General features: G+C 36.0%; 1 protein-coding gene across 13 annotated transcripts in view; it reads left to right on the top strand.

Moving 5' to 3' along the window:
* MYO3A (myosin IIIA) overlaps nt 1-16017 on the top strand; it is a 214361-nt gene that overhangs the window by 113946 nt on the left and 84398 nt on the right. For all 13 annotated transcript variants that reach the window (XR_015549326.1, XM_087420695.1, XM_087420692.1 and 10 more), the window contains 3 exons: nt 5413-5539; nt 9679-9889; nt 14360-14507. Coding sequence is in view for 12 of the 13 variants with exons in the window: in XM_087420695.1 (XP_087276821.1) it covers nt 5413-5539; nt 9679-9889; nt 14360-14507 (486 nt within the window). In the remaining variant the exon portion in view is untranslated. The remainder of the gene's footprint in view (nt 1-5412; nt 5540-9678; nt 9890-14359; nt 14508-16017) is intronic.

Below are 16017 nucleotides of genomic sequence, written 5' to 3'. Positions count from 1 at the left end.
GCATACAGTTGGGATCATGCAGTATGCAGGTTTTTCAGATTGGCTTCTTTCACTTAGTAATATATGTTTAAGTTTCCTCCATGTCTTTTCATGGCTTGATAACTCATTTTTTTTTTTTTAGCACTGAATAGGATTCGATTGTCTGGATGTACCACAGTTTATTTATTCCTTCACCTGCTGAAGGACGTCTTGGTTGCTTCAAATTTTGGCAATTATGAATAAAGCTGCTACAAACATCCATGCACAGGTTTTTGTGTAGACATAGTTTTCAACTCTTTTGGTTAAATACCAAGGATCTCAATTGCTGGATCATATGGTAAGAGTATGTTTAGTTTTGAAAGAAACCACCCAGCTGTCTTCCAAAGAAGCTGTACCGGTTTGTACTCCCACCAGCAATGAATGAGAGTTCCTGTTGCTCCACATCCTCGCCAGCATTTGGTGTTGTCAGTGTTCTGGATTTTGGCCATTCCAAGAGGTGTGTAGTGGTATCTCATTGTGGTTTTAGTTTGCATTTCCCTGATAACATATGATATGGAGCATCTTTTCATATGCTTATTTCCCATCTGTATATCTTCTTTGGTGAGGTGTCTGTTAAGGTCTTTGGCCCATTTTTTAATTGGTTTTTTTTTTTATTATTGTTTTCAAGTTTTAAGAGTTCTTTGTACATTTTGGATAACAGTCCTTTATCAGATGTGTCTTTTGCAAATATTTTCTCCCAGTCTGTGGCTTGTCTTCTCATTCTCTTGACACATCTTTTTATTCAGTTTGTGACTCTAACAATCTTTGTATAAGAATAGAAACAGCTTTCAGTCAACTTTGTTCACTTAACTCGTAAATATAACCTTAAGTTGCGCTAAGCAGGCATAATTAATTAAATTCTTTTAAACATCTGAACCTATATAAAAATGTAGTATGTCTCAGTCTTTCAAATACTCCAAAGGACTGACACAGCAGGCTTATAAGGACTGGTAAGCACTTTGTAAACTTTCTAAGTATTTAACTAAATATTTTTAAGCACTTAAAATTGTTTGCCCTGAAAATCTAATAATTCAAAATTATTAATGTAGTAGATCAAGTTATACACTTGAATACAATTTGCAATCAAATTATGTTATGCTTTTCAAATTAAAATCATAAGTATATTCTGAAATAAGCATTTAAATTTAAGTCACAAGACTAATTGTCAGAGTTTTATTATGTCTATAATATTATCTTAAAGGTTTTAAACATTTAAGAATAAACACATTGATTGTCCCAAGATTGCACATCTTATTCATAAATTTAACAAAAAAGCTTTAGTACTATATTCATTTGCTAGGGCTGCCATAACAAAGTACCACACACTGCGTGACTTAAACAACAGAAACTTATTTCCCTACAGTTCTAGAGATTAGAAGTCTGAGACAAGGTTAGTTCCTTCTGAGGGCTGTGAGAGAGAATCTGTTCTATGCCTCTCTCCTAGTTTCTGGTGGTTCCCTGGCAATAGTTGGTGTTCCTTGAATTGAAGATGCATCACCTTGATTTCTGTCTTCTTCACTTGGCGTTCTCCATGTGAAGAGTTTTCGTTCTCTTGCCATATGATCTGGCAATCAAGGTCCTTGGTATTTACCCAAAGGAGTTGGAAACTTCTGTCTATACAAAAACCTGTACATGGATGTTTATAGCAGCTTTATTCATGATTGCCCAAACTTGAAGCAACCAAGATGTCCTTCAGCAGGTGAATGGATAAATAAACTGTGGTACATCCAGACAATGGGATATTAGTCAGTGCTAAAATGAAATGAGCTATCAAGCCATGAAAAGACATGGAGGAATCTTAAAAGCATATTACTAATTAAATGCTAAGAAGCCAATCGGAAAAGGCTGCACACTGTATGATTCCAACCATATGACATTCTGGAAAAGACAAAACTATGGAGACAGTAAAAATATCAGTGACTGCTAGAGGTTGAGGGAAGGAGGGATGAATAGGCAGAGCACAGAGGATTTTTAGGACAGAGAAACTATAGTACAATATTGTAACAATGGATACATGTCCTTGCTTATTTGTCCAAAGTCGAAGAAAGTGCAACACCAAGAGTGAACCCTAATGTAAACTATGGACTTCAAGTGATAATGGTGTGTTGGTGTAGGTTCATCGATTGTAACAACTGTACCACTCTCATGCAAGATGTTGATAGTAGGGAGGCTGTGCATTTGTGGGGACAGGGTAAATGGGAACTCTGTACTTTCTACACAATTTTGCTGTGAACCTAAAACTGCTTTAAAAATAAAGTTTATTAATTAAAAAAACTGTAATAAAATATAGAAAATAGAAACATATAGAAATGATTGATATAGAAATACAGTGTAGAAAATGATCCATGCCCTTTGGTTCCAGGAGCCTGTAAAGTCCCTGAGAGCAGAGATTATTCTTATTTGTTGATGTATTCACAGTACTTCACATAGTGTTTAATAAATAGTAAACGGATGATGGATGAATCAATGAAAGAATGGGTGGATGGTTGAGTAAGAGGTACAATGCAATAAACTTTCAGAGGAGGAAGAATCTTTCTAACAGAATCATGTTGCCTTGGGCAGATTAACTCAGTGTAGAGAGAAAAGTGACCTTGCCCCATACACGTAGTATTAGGTTGCTGTCTGCGTAGCGTATCAGCCCAGTGGGCAAGCACGAGAACAGTGCAGCGGTGGAGTAGATTAGAGCCTGATAACATGAGAACAATGGAAGTCTGACTCTGCAGCAGACCAGAACTGTGTTTGTCCTTGAGGACATTGCAACAGCAGCAGCAATCCAGCCTCCTCCAGTACAGACAAAGCTACAGCAGGAAGTGGAGTAGATGGAGGGAACTGTGAATGTTTTCCGGACTCTGGGGAGAACCTTTTTCCTGTAAGCCACTCTTCTTCCCCAGTGGAAAGGTACAGCACATTCTGTGAGCTGGGAGCCAGGATGCAAATCTCAGTTCCTTCAAAGTCCCTGGAAAGTTGTTAGATTGCTCTATGCCTTGTTGGCTTTATATGTAAAAAAGAAAAATATTATTTCACTTATTATTGCTAACCATCAACCAAAAGATTGCTTGGACTCCTTGGGGAGCACTGGCAGCAGAGATTAGTCTTTGTACCATGAATAACCCAGTACTCAGTCAAGACTGTACCTGTGCCTGAGGTCAGGTCCCTTTGAGGCCCATCAGTCTTGCTGCAATGCCAGACTGAGCCAGGGCCCTGATTTGCTGTCTTCTGAGCCTCCAGCTTTTATCTAAATGAATGTTATAATTACAGAATATAAGGGAGGGCCCCACAGTCAAGAAAGATCATGCAGTCAGTCTCACAAACATTTGAATACAAATTAAATGTCGGTTGATTCAGCATATGATTCTCTATAGTGAATCTCTAAATCCTGTTAAAAACACAACTTTGGAACTTATATACCTTCTAGTCTGTAACTGACAAACACACAAAGTTTTGAAGGAACACAGTTTTCAACAACCTATTTAAAGGAATATTCCTGGTGTAGATTATCCATAAAGCCTATAATTTCCTCAAGAAAAACAGCAGAATGTCAAATGCTGTATTCATTTCTCCCCCTGCCATGAAAGACCACACTGGTTGCTTTTTTGCAAGTTGTGCATATTACAAATGGAAATTCCTTACTAGGAGAATTTTCTTAGAAAAATGATTCTCATCCAACCCATCTGCATATCTATTGTTCTACTTCCAAAATATACCCCAGTCCATCTACTTCTTTCCATCTCCATCATGTACTGTTCTAATCCAAGCCCCCATCGTCTCTCACCTGGACTAGTGCAGTAGCCTCCTGACTATTCCACTTTGCCATCTTGCTCCCAGTCCATTCATTTCTACGTAGTAGCCAGACTCATCCGTTTAAAATGTGAGAAATGAAGTAGCTTCTTGCTTTGAAATCTCTGGTGGCTTTCCATGGCGATTAGAGTGAAATCCAAACTCTTCATGGTGGCCTAGAGGGCCTGGCTGCTCCTGCTCACGCTCACTCTCTGTCTCCTTCTCACCCCATCCCTCCTCTTTACTCACCCTGCAGCCCCACTCTGATCTTCCTTCTTTCCTCAAGGCAGGCCCTTGCCCTTGCTGTGCCCTCTGCCCGGAACAGTCTGATCCCAGTTCTTTTCCTGGCTGACTCCCTTGTCATCCAGGCCTCAGCTGCAGTGTTCCCTCCTCAGAGGGCAGCCTTCCCTGAACTTCCAAACTAATAAAGCTTTACCATGGCACTTCTCTGATTTATTTTATTTATAGCCCTTTTTTTCCTGAAAATATTATGTTTCTCTATTTGTTATTTACTTAATGTCTGCCTTCCCACTGCCTGAACAAACCCAAGGGAACAAGGGTCTTTGCCTGCCACTGAATCTCCTGTGACTAGAACAGCGCCTGGCATAAAATATATGTTTATTGGATAAATGAATATATAGATATATACATATACACACATATATATATTCATTCAACAAATATATTTATTTAAATATATATTCATATATGTTGTATAGGGATATATACATATATATATTCATTCAACAAATATATTTATTTCAATGTCTATATGTTTAATATATTTATGTATGTTACATACAGAGATATATACATATATATTCATTCAAATATATTTATTTATATATTTATTTAATGTATATTTGTATATGTTATATATGAATGAATAAATATCCTTGATTTTTTTTTCATATCAAGCTTTTATCTTGATTTGGAGTGTTGGAGTGGATGGAATAATCATTTTTGTTAGGTGTAGCAGCTGGGCTAAAATAAATACAGCATATATATATGTGTGTGTGTGTATATATTTATGAATATATTTTATTTAAGATTTTATATTGAAGTAATGAAGTAATAGCTACTCTAAACTCTAAGCTGTAGTCCCAAGTTCTCATGCCTATACTTAAACCACACACATTCTTTGATTTTGGTGCTGGGATCTTTTGATATTTCTTCCTTCACTCTCCTTTATCCTCACATATAACCTCATTTTTAAGATGGCCTTAAGGAAAATGAGCCTATGGAAATGAGCACATTGAGTTCTGAAGTTAGGTTTCACATGTATAGATTTTTCTGTGGACTAATGAATTAGATATTTCTACTTCTTCTGAGAGGAGCTCCTCATTTCTATTTTTTATTCATGTTTACATTCATAAAATATTTTTAAGCAGTCCCTGGATAACAGGTACCATGCTCATCTCTGAGATTAAAATAGCTGATGAGGTAGAGCCCGCCCGGATCCTTGCCTGCTTGGTCTCGGGCTGACATTCTTATGTCAGCGGGATGATCTTCGTATGCTGGAGCCTGAGAATTCTTCCCCTGGCTGTCCCCAGCCCCAGTCACTGCCTTGTTATACTCAAAGGGAAGTGATGCTAACGTTTCTGTGGTGTGTTTCAGCAACTTGGAAGTGTATACAGTATTCTTGCTGCAATCTTGAATGTTGGAAACATTGAATTTTCTTCTGTGGCAACTGAACACCAGATTGACAAGAGCCACATTTCCAATCACGCAGCTCTGGAGAACTGTGAGTTATATTATCTTCCATTCCAGACTGAACTCTTAAAAAATTCTAATGACTTACTGTAAGTGTTACATAAGGATGATTTCAAGTAATTGTAATTATATGGAATCCTTAAAAAGAATATTCAGATTCAATTTGCATAAAATTAAGTTTTTAAAGTCCACTACTTAAAACAGAGCTTTATGCCTACAAATTAACTGATTACCATAGAAAGCGTTTCTAAAGACTAGGTTTTCATGACTATTTTAAGAGCTATTTACATTTCAACGTAAAAACACAGAAAATATAATTAAATTTTAGTAAACTGATCTGAAAAAGAGTTAAAATTATCTTGTAGATTTAACATCTATATCATTTTCTGAGTAATAATGACCTGTATATTTATTTTCATAGTGGATGGATTTTTTACACACATTCATCCTGGGTTGATTAATTTTGCAGTCATTTTCTACACAAGACAAGTGCATCGTGATATTGCCTTCAAATCCACTTTTCTCTTACTAGCAGAGTTTCATGAATTATTCCAGTAATTTAAGGTTTCCCACTGATATCTTGCAGTGGCATAGCTATTTTTATTTAGAGTATACTCTATTTTTTATTTTTAATATCAGCATATGCCCCCATAATTCCAGATTTGTTATGTTTCATTCATAACATAGTGAATCATGATATAAATTTTCATTTATATATATTTTTTCTGATTTATACTTACTCGGGAACAGAATGAGATGTTTTAGGGTAATTTCAGAGGGCCAAATGCCCCACCATCCTGGTCTGGACCTGTCCCCAGATCCCTAGCATCTCCTTCCCACTGTGTCTCTGGAACCAGCTTGGTAATACATCAGAACAAGTGTCTGAGGTTGGCATGTAGTGATTGGCATGTACCTGGAAACCTGTTCTGATTTTCTGTATATAAAAAAACTTAATTGACACAAGAAATATTAGGTTATCAGAAGTGGAAGGAATAACCAGAAAATTCCAATGATAAGATTCAAATCTCAGCATCTGATCATAATTAAAAGAGTTATCAGCAACCAACAGAATGAGTTGCAGTAGAGATATGTTGTAAACATGAATATATTTAGAAACAACGAAACTAAAAAGTGATTTTGATGATTGAGAACCTATTTCTGTATAGCAGGAGACGGTCATATAGGTCACAAAAGGTTAATATGAATACAGTTAAAATTAACTAAAGCGCTTTCTGGAATAAGCTGCTCATGGAAAATAGAAATTTTACTAATTTACATTAAAATTATGTATAATTGAAGTTACAAGGAATTATCTCCAAACCAAGGCCATGTCTCCAGATGGTTTTACAGGTACATTGTTTCAATCAGGCACCAGTTCTGTCCAATCTATCCTCTAAATATCTCACAAATCTGATCACTTCTCTTTATCTCCTCATCACCATTCTCATCCAGGGCAACCTCACGTCTCTCCTGCATTAAGTGACCTCCCAGTTGTTCATTCCACATCAATTCTTGAACTTTTTCAGGCCATTCCCCACAATTCCTTCAGAAACACGCGTCTATGGGTTCTCTCAATCTCCCTCTCGCCCTGCTTATCCCTTTCTCTCTCCCCTTGCCCCCACCATTCCCCCTGTCCTCCCCCTCTCCTCCTCCTCCCTCTCTCCCCCAATGTTTTCCCTTCGTTCTCCTCCTCCCTCTATCTTCCCACTTAAATGTCTTGATTAGTTTCCCATTCCTTCTGGATAAAGCCCATCAAGACTAGAACTTTGTATTACAAAGTATTATACTTAGCAATATATCCCCAGGTACAATGCCTTGCATGTAGTAGACACTCAATAAATATATATCAAATGAATGAACAACGTAGGAATAGAAACAGACATACTAGTCAATGGGAGACACTGTTCAGAAACAGATCCAAGTAGAATTACCAGAAATGGCATTACAAATCACTAGAGAATCAGTGTTGTAGGGACCACCAACTGGCTAACCGTTGGAGGAGGGGGAATTTGAGTCCTTCTCATACACCATATACTAAAATGAATTCCAAATGTATATCAATTTAAATGCAAGGAAAAAAACCATAAAGGTATATGACAAAATGCATTTATTTAATCTTGAGATGAGAAAAGACTTGAAGGACTTGATGTGCAGAAAACCAAAAGCAGAAGTGATTTTTAAAAATGGGTATTTGGCTACATAAAAAGTAAAACTCTTTCATACTAAAAAAAGCAAATAAATGAAACTGCAATGCAAATGAAAACCCAAGGGAAAATATTTGCAACACACGTATCAAAGCCTTATTCTCTTTAGGCTGTAAAGAGCTCTTGTAAATGGATTAGGAAAAGATGAACATATCAATGAAAAAAAGGCAGTTTACAAAATAAGCACCACAAATCAGCAATGAAAATATGAAAAGAAGAAAGTATTCAGCTTCACTATGAATCAATTAAAAACAAATTGAAAAAAGGAGGCATTTTTTCTTATCAAATTGGCCATTTTAAAAAATAATAATCCCTGGTGTGCATGAAATTACATTGAAATTATTGGTCTTTCTTTTGGCTGATAGGAGTGTAATTGGTTCGGAGTTTTGGAAGAGCAGCTAAATAGTGTACATCAAAAGGCTTGAGGGGCCGGCCCAGTGGCGCAAGCGGTTAAGTGCTCGCGCTCTGCTGCAGCGGCCAGAGCTTCGCCAGTTTGGGTGCTGGTTGCGCACCGACGCACTGCCATGCTGTGGCGGCGTCCCATATAAAGTGGAGGAAGATGGGCATGGATGTTAGCCCAGGGCCAGTCTTCTTCGGCAAAAAAAGAGGAGGATTGGCAGATGTTAGCACAGAGCTGATCTCTTCACAGAAAAAAAAAAAAAAAGGCTTGAATAAGTTTATTACTTTGAACCAACTGCTGAATTTAGGCAATCTATGCTAAGAAAATAATACAAAACAAGGGCACAGATTCATACCCCAAATATTTATCCCAGTATTCTTTATAGTTATGAACATATGGAAACAACCTAAACATTCAACAATTTAAAAGTTATTGATATATTATGATATATCAGAATATTATGCAGCAAATTAAAATTATTCTTACAAACAATATTCAACAAAATGAGAAATGTTTAAGATATTATTTTAAGATAAAATAGAAGTGCAGATTATCACCATAAATATGCCTAGAAGGAAGGAAATACAGAATGTTCACTTCGAAGGTGAGATTTCTGCAGTGAGCCTATATTACTTCTACGATGTGAAAAAATATTTTGTTTAAATGAGGTTCAGTAATCTTCACCACATGACCAAGAAGTATCTTGTCCCAAATGCTGAAAGTAAATTCAAAATGTTCAAAATATTTGAAAAGGAGAACAACTGATTTGAAAAATTAGCCTGTCTGTCATGTCATAGTTTGGGTTAAAGATGTTTATTATATTCAAAAATGAGTTTTGGTCACTGAGGTTAAGCATTATTAATTTTAAATTCCTTGTGATATTTAATTATCATTGAATATTATCATTAAATATTAAATGTTAAACATTAAATATACTATTAATAAATATTATAAAATAAATGTTAAGTATTAAATAAATTATCATTAAATATTAAATAAATGTTTGTTCAGGCTTCAAGTTTTACCAAATTTAGTAATTGAAGTATGTAACTGAAAAATAGTATGATAAAAGGTATGTGAATATCAAGATATGCTCTTTTGTTTATATATTGCAGAAGGTACTTAAAATACATTTATTTGAGCATATTTCTGAAGTCTAGACAACCTTCCAGTAGTTTTCTACATTTTGTAAATGTGTGTATAATGTATCCAAATTATACCAAATCTATCCATTATGTTTCTAAATTATTTAACCTAATTCAGTGAGATTCTGTTTGGCGTTGCATAAACAACCATGCACTCGTGCAGATGCCTCACCGGCAGCCGTCGGGTCTGGGCTGTGCTGTCTTACACAGCAGCCTGTGTTTGACCCATCCAGATAAGTAGAGAAAAATAACCAAGAAGAGACATAGGACCGCTGTTGAACAGTAACTTATTTTTACATTATAAAATCTTCACGTATTTATTTCATGTCATTTGAAGAAGGTAAATTAAGACATTTTCATTCTCTGGGAAGTTACTTCATTGCCATGATTTCCTCTAACCACACATCTGTTTATTTTTTAGCTGCTTCTTTGCTTTGCATTCAAGCGGATGAGCTACAAGAAGCTCTCACCTCCCACTGTGTGGTCGCTAGAGGAGAAACCATTATACGACCCAACACTGTAGAAAAGGCTACTGACGTCAGAGATGCTATGGCTAAAACTTTGTATGGGCGTCTCTTTAGTTGGATAGTCAATCGCATTAACAGCTTGCTGAAGCATCACACATCACCAAGGTAAAAATTTTTATGGAAACATTTTTTTTCCCAAATGTCAGGTGAGGTAAATCTATTTTCTAATTTGCAGATTTGTATCTAAGACCCTTTGAAGATGTTTCCAATTGGTATCATTTAATTATCAAAGTTATATTTCAGTAGATCTGCTTTATTTCCTAACAGTACCACTGCATTGTGCCATATAGCTGTAAAATTTTTAAACTGCTGGAACACAAAAACTGTAGCAACATTAATAACATAATAGAAAGTGAATTTTTTTTATTGATGTTTTAATAGTTTTTAACATTGTGAAATTTTGGGTTGTACATTTTTGTTTATCCATCACCATATATATGTCTCCCTTCACCCCCTGTGCCCACCCCCCACCCCCCACCCCCATTGCCCCTGGTAACCACAATACAGTTTTCTCTGTTCATGTGTTGGTTTATATTCCACATATGAGTGAGATCATGTGGTGTTTGTCTTTCTCTTTCTGGCTTACTTCACTTAATATAATAGGTTCACTAACTATTCACCTTCACTAACATAATAGGCCTCCAGGCCTATCCATGTTGTTGCAAATGGGATGATTTTGTCTTTTTTTATGGCTGGGTAGTATTCCATTGTATATATATACCACATTTTCTTGATCCAATCATCAGTCAAGGGACACTTAGGTTGCTTCCACTTCTTGGCTATGGTGAATAATGCTGCAATGAACATAGGGGTGCATAAGCCTCTTTGGATTGTTAATTTCAGGTTCGTTGGATAGATTCCCAGTAGTGGGATGGCTGGATCATAGGGCATCTCTATTTTTAATTCTTTGAGGAATCTCCATACCATTTTCCATAGAGGCTGCACCAGTTTGCATTCCCACCAGCTGTGTATGAGGGTTCCTGTTTCTCCACATCCTCTCCAACATTTGTTGTTTTTTGTCTTGGTGATTATAGGCATTCTAACGGGCGTGAGGTGATATCTTAGTGTTGTTTTGATTTGCATTTCCCTGATGATTAGTGATGTTGAACATCTTTTCATGTGCCTATTGGCCATCTGTATATCTTCTTTGGAGAAGTGTCTGTTCATTTCCTCTGCCCATTTTTTGATGGGGTTGTTTGTTTTTTTGTTGTTCAGTTGTGTGAGTTCTTTATATATTATGGAGATCAACCCCTTGTCAGATGTATGTTTTGCAAATATTCTCTCCCAGCTGGTGAGTTGTCTGTTCATCTTGATTCTGGTTTCGTTTGTCTTGTAGAAGCTCTTTAATCTGATAAAGTCCCACTTGTTTATTTTTTCTTTAGTTTCCCTAGTCTGGGTAGGCATGTCATCTGAAAAGATTCCTTTAAAACCAATGTCAAATAGTGTGTTGCCTATATTTTCTTCTATGAGTTTTATAGTTTCAGGTCTCACCTTCAGGTCTTTGATCCATTTTGAGTTAATTTTTGTGAGTGGCGATAGCAGATGGTCCACTTGCATTCTTTTGCATGTGGCTGTCCAGTTTTCCCAACACCATTTATTGAAGCTCCTTTCCTTTCTCTATTGTATGTTCTTAGCTCCTTTGTCGAAAATTAGCTGTCCGTATGTGTGTGGTTTTATTTCTGGGCTTTCAATTCTGTTCCATTGATCTGTGTGTCTGTTTTTGTACCAGTACTATGCTGTTTTGATTACTATTGCTTTGTAGTATGTTTTGAAGTCAGGAATTGTGATGCCTCCTGCTTTGTTCTTTTTTCTTAGGATTGGTGTAGCTATTCGGGGTCTTTTGTTGCCCCATATGAATTTTAGTATTCCTTTTTCTATTTCCATGAAGAATGCCGCTGGGATTCTGATTGGGATTGCATTGAATCTGTAGATTGCTTTAGGTAATATAGACATTTTAACTATGTTTATTCTTCCAATCCACATGCATGGGATATCTTTCCATTTCTTTATGTCATCATCGATTTCTTAGAAAGTGAATTTTTAATGTGACATCTTACTATCAATTTATATGTCTTTTAATTAGAAGGTGTACCATGCAGTAGATACCATTTTATACTTAAATAAAATGTCAGTTTAGCAGTTCTTTGTTTTTGTTTGGAGGGTTTGAATTAAATCTTGAAGGCAAAGGAAAACTTTCTTTTCATATTTTAACTCTCACTATAAACTCTTAAGGGTAGGTATTATGACCTCCAATGAAATTTGGTTCAGAAATACTCTAGTAAACAGCAGATCCAGGATTTGAGCAATAATGTTGTCTGACCATAAGTCTATGCCCTGCCTATTACCTCATCTTAGAAATAAAGGTAATCGCAGCCACCATTGACTGAGTGCTCTCTATATGCCAGGGATTGTGCATAGATATAAGTCCTTACATTTACATCTGAAGTTTTGTTCTGCCATAAATTATACAGTCTTTAGAAATTTGTATAGGAAAAAACAAGAAGGATGCCTACGTTAAGATCACCTCATTCACGTTTGCTTACTAAGCATAAAAGGCCATGTCGTACACATTTCAGGCATGCAGTTCATTGTTATTTTTCCACTAAAGTACACACCGCACCATAATATTATCCAGTCAAAATTATCCTCAAAATTGCTTCTTTACTTCCCTGCTGAACTGTACCCTATCTGACAGGATCTGCAAATCACAATCGAGTTTGCCCGTTAGGATTTAATGGTCAAAATAGTTCGTATGCTCATGTCTGGCCATTTCTATGATGCCAAGCTTTCAGAGCAAAATGGAAAAATTCAAGAATTTTTCAATATCTGTATATTCCACAGAGTGTAAACAAGATATTCAGAGATTTCACCTCATTTTGTTAGCTATGATCTGCATGTTTGGCACTAAATGGTACCCGGAAGGGTATGTCTTCTAAACTGGTGATCTGCTGAAAATTCCACTATAGTCTACCTGCTACCTGGTAACTTTCTTTCCAGTACACTAATGAAAACTATCCAAATCTTAGGTTTTTAAATTTTTTATAGAAAGTTTAAAAAGCAAAAACAAGACCATTGAAATAGTTTAGTTCAATCTGTCAAGATTCACCCTAAGATTTTGGGCAGCTGGTGTTCTATGCCAGACTTTGCCACCAACTTGTTGTGTGACCCTGGGCAGGATGCTGCATTTCTCTGCATCTCTTCCTCCTCAGCTATTAAATAAGGACGTGGATGACAAGTCAGTGATCTTAATTGTTGGTGGGTATCTTGGAGCCTTTTAAGAATCTCTTGAAAACTATGTCCTTAACTCCAAAATATAAAATGGATATATTTCTACATATATTGCACATAGCTGTGATTCCAGTTCTCTTGAACACTAATAGATCCTAGTTTAAGGATCCCTGAACTAGATCATCTCTATGGTCCTCCTGGCTCTAACACATTATTATACAAGTTAAATAGCTATCTCAGTGGGATCCTGTGGGACAAAGAGATTGTTAAAGAACAATCACTTTGACTAAACCTGCATAAATTTTAACTAGAAATTTTGCCTCATATAACTGCATTGAATTATGCTTACTATTAAAAATAGGAATTTTCAGAAGTATTTGAATAGCATTTCTTTTTGTCCCTCCCATCACATATTCAGTGTTCTGTAACTCTGTGTTCTGAATTCAGTGAATTCTTCCCAATATAGAGAGCATCCTTCAGTTCCCAGCATGTAGTTGCTAGCTGTCATTTACAAATTACTGCCTCACACAGCACTAAGAGGAAACCTAGATTGCATAAACAGTGAACACAAAGAGAAATGTTTGTGCTCTCCTTTTTAAATTCACACGATTTTAAATTCGCAATGTATATATTTCTGGGGGGAGTGGCAAACTTTTTGACCAAGTATCTAACCTTTGGTGAACAGAGGTAACCATTATGGAGGAGCAGGAAAAAAATTGCATTTGGAATATTTGATTGTAGAATAGTACTTAATTGTATTTTTCAGTATTTAATTATAAAATAAATTCACATATATTTATATCTTTCTCCAGGTAACCATTTATTCTATATTTAAAAATTATGAGTGAATAATGGAAAAATAATTATTCAAAATAAGTAAATATTTTTAGCAAGATGTTTTAATTGTTGTTCTAAAATGAAAGACTAACTATACTCTTTCATAGAATTTTTGCTTCTCTGATATGGTTTTTATTGAACATATTTTTGCTACATTCTGAGTGCCAGCCAGGTTTTCCCTGTGATTCATGACTCACTCAGGGCTGTGATCTTGTGCTCACAAACCTGTAGGAGAGAAGTGTCTTTTGTTTAAGTATATAAAATTGTATAGGAGTGATTTCTGTAGTACAAGGAAAATATTCTACCATTTACATATTAAAATCAATGCTACCTACTATATCATTAACATTCTATGGAGGGAAACTTTTTCAATTTAGAAAATTTTCATTCTATGTCCTGGTAGTGGTTTCTTAGCTAAATCATAAAAGCATACTCTGAGACACTCTGCTTTACATTACCTCTTAAAAAAATAAATAAGAACTAAAAAAAAATACCTCTTTAATTTTCCAGTGGGAATGGTGATGAACTGAGCATTGGCATTCTGGATATATTTGGCTTTGAAAATTTCAAAAAAAATTCCTTTGAACAGCTGTGCATTAATATTGCAAATGAACAAATTCAGTACTATTTCAATCAACACGTGTTTGCATGGGAACAGGTAAGTCAAGGCACTGTAAAGATGCGTGCATGTATATGTTATATGGAGAATTGAACTAATGAAGCAGGACTTAAATCATAGATTTAAAGCCTTCGACATTTATTAAAGACAAAGAAAACATTGTCTTTTCTCCAAACCTATAGTGAAAACAAAAACAGACCAAAAAACTAGTCTGGATTTAGCGTGTCTTGATACGTGATGTTGAATGTCCTCCGTCAAAAATTGATGCACCCTTCTCCAAACCTTAGCAAGTCTGAGCCCTTGCAAACAAAGACGTTTCCTTTGAAAATTTAAGTAAGCAGATGTGCCCAACTGTTTCTCTTTCTATAGACTGCATAGCTGAAATTCTGTTTGAAATTTAAATATCCGTCTAAAATGCATTAAACTTCAGAATTCCAGTAACTAGGCAACAGAACACAAGATAATGGGTTTTATGCAAATGCCGTGAAATGGTAACTTTGTCAGGGTGCAATGTGTAATTTATGATCCAGCTTCACAAATAAGAGACTTACTTGAACTGCATTTGGCAAACCGTAATACTAGAATTATTTATTTTATCAAGTTCAAAAGAAATAGTCATATTTTATATCATTCGGTATGTCATTTGTCTCCTTTACATAATATTAAATTGTTTTGTGTTTACCGATTAGAACTGAAGTTCTTATTTAAATTTTAGATAAATCAGGGGTACATGAACCTCTTTTGATTCAAAATATTTAGACTTGTTGAGAATTTTCTTTGAAATTACATTTTGAAAACAATGGTCACAAAAGAAAACATTTAGATCTTGACATTTCTTAGGCCAAAAAAAGGACATAAATGTAAGATTTGATCTTTGTTTGCACAGCTCTCATCTACCCCAGGATCTCATTCCATCAAATATTCATTCTCTCTCTCTCCCTCCACCCCTTCTCCACTCCTCTCCGTTAGTGTCGTCCCTTAGCCTAGACAGGTCAGGAAATCTTTAAAAATCTTTAAAAACAAAACTCTTTTCCAACCTGCTTATCTCTGTAGCCATGGCCCTCTCTCTTCTCTTCACAGCTAAGCCCCTTGAAAGCTAATTCAATATTCATTGCGTTGTATTGATTTCTTTCCCACCTGGGTACATTGAGTCCATAGCATCTGGCTCTGATCTCCGCCACTCTACTGGAATGGCCCTTTCTGATCTCATCAGTTGTTGGTATCAGAAACATTTTAATCTCCATGTTGTTAGCCTTTCTGTAATTTTCAACCCTATTGACAGGTTCCTATTTCGGGAAAACCCCTCCTTTTGCATCCCTAACACCATCTCTCTGTTTCTCTTCCTTTTTAATGGGTTCCTCCTTTACTCTCCCTGCACCATCCCATAAATCAGTGGTTCTCAACCCTGGCTGCATATTAGAATCACTTGGGTATCTTTGTAAAATCCCTGTGAGCAGACCCCGTCCCAGACTAGTTAAATCAGATCTCTTGGGATGAGACGCAGGCATCAATGTTTTTTAAAGGTTCCCAGTCTCTTCCATTGTGCAGC

The sequence above is a fragment of the Ceratotherium simum genome, chromosome 32 (genome assembly GCF_057802395.1).
Source record: "Ceratotherium simum simum isolate JZ-2026a chromosome 32, ASM5780239v1, whole genome shotgun sequence".
NCBI classification, from domain to species: domain Eukaryota; kingdom Metazoa; phylum Chordata; class Mammalia; order Perissodactyla; family Rhinocerotidae; genus Ceratotherium; species Ceratotherium simum.
This window is presented reverse-complemented; position numbering and strand designations above follow the sequence as displayed.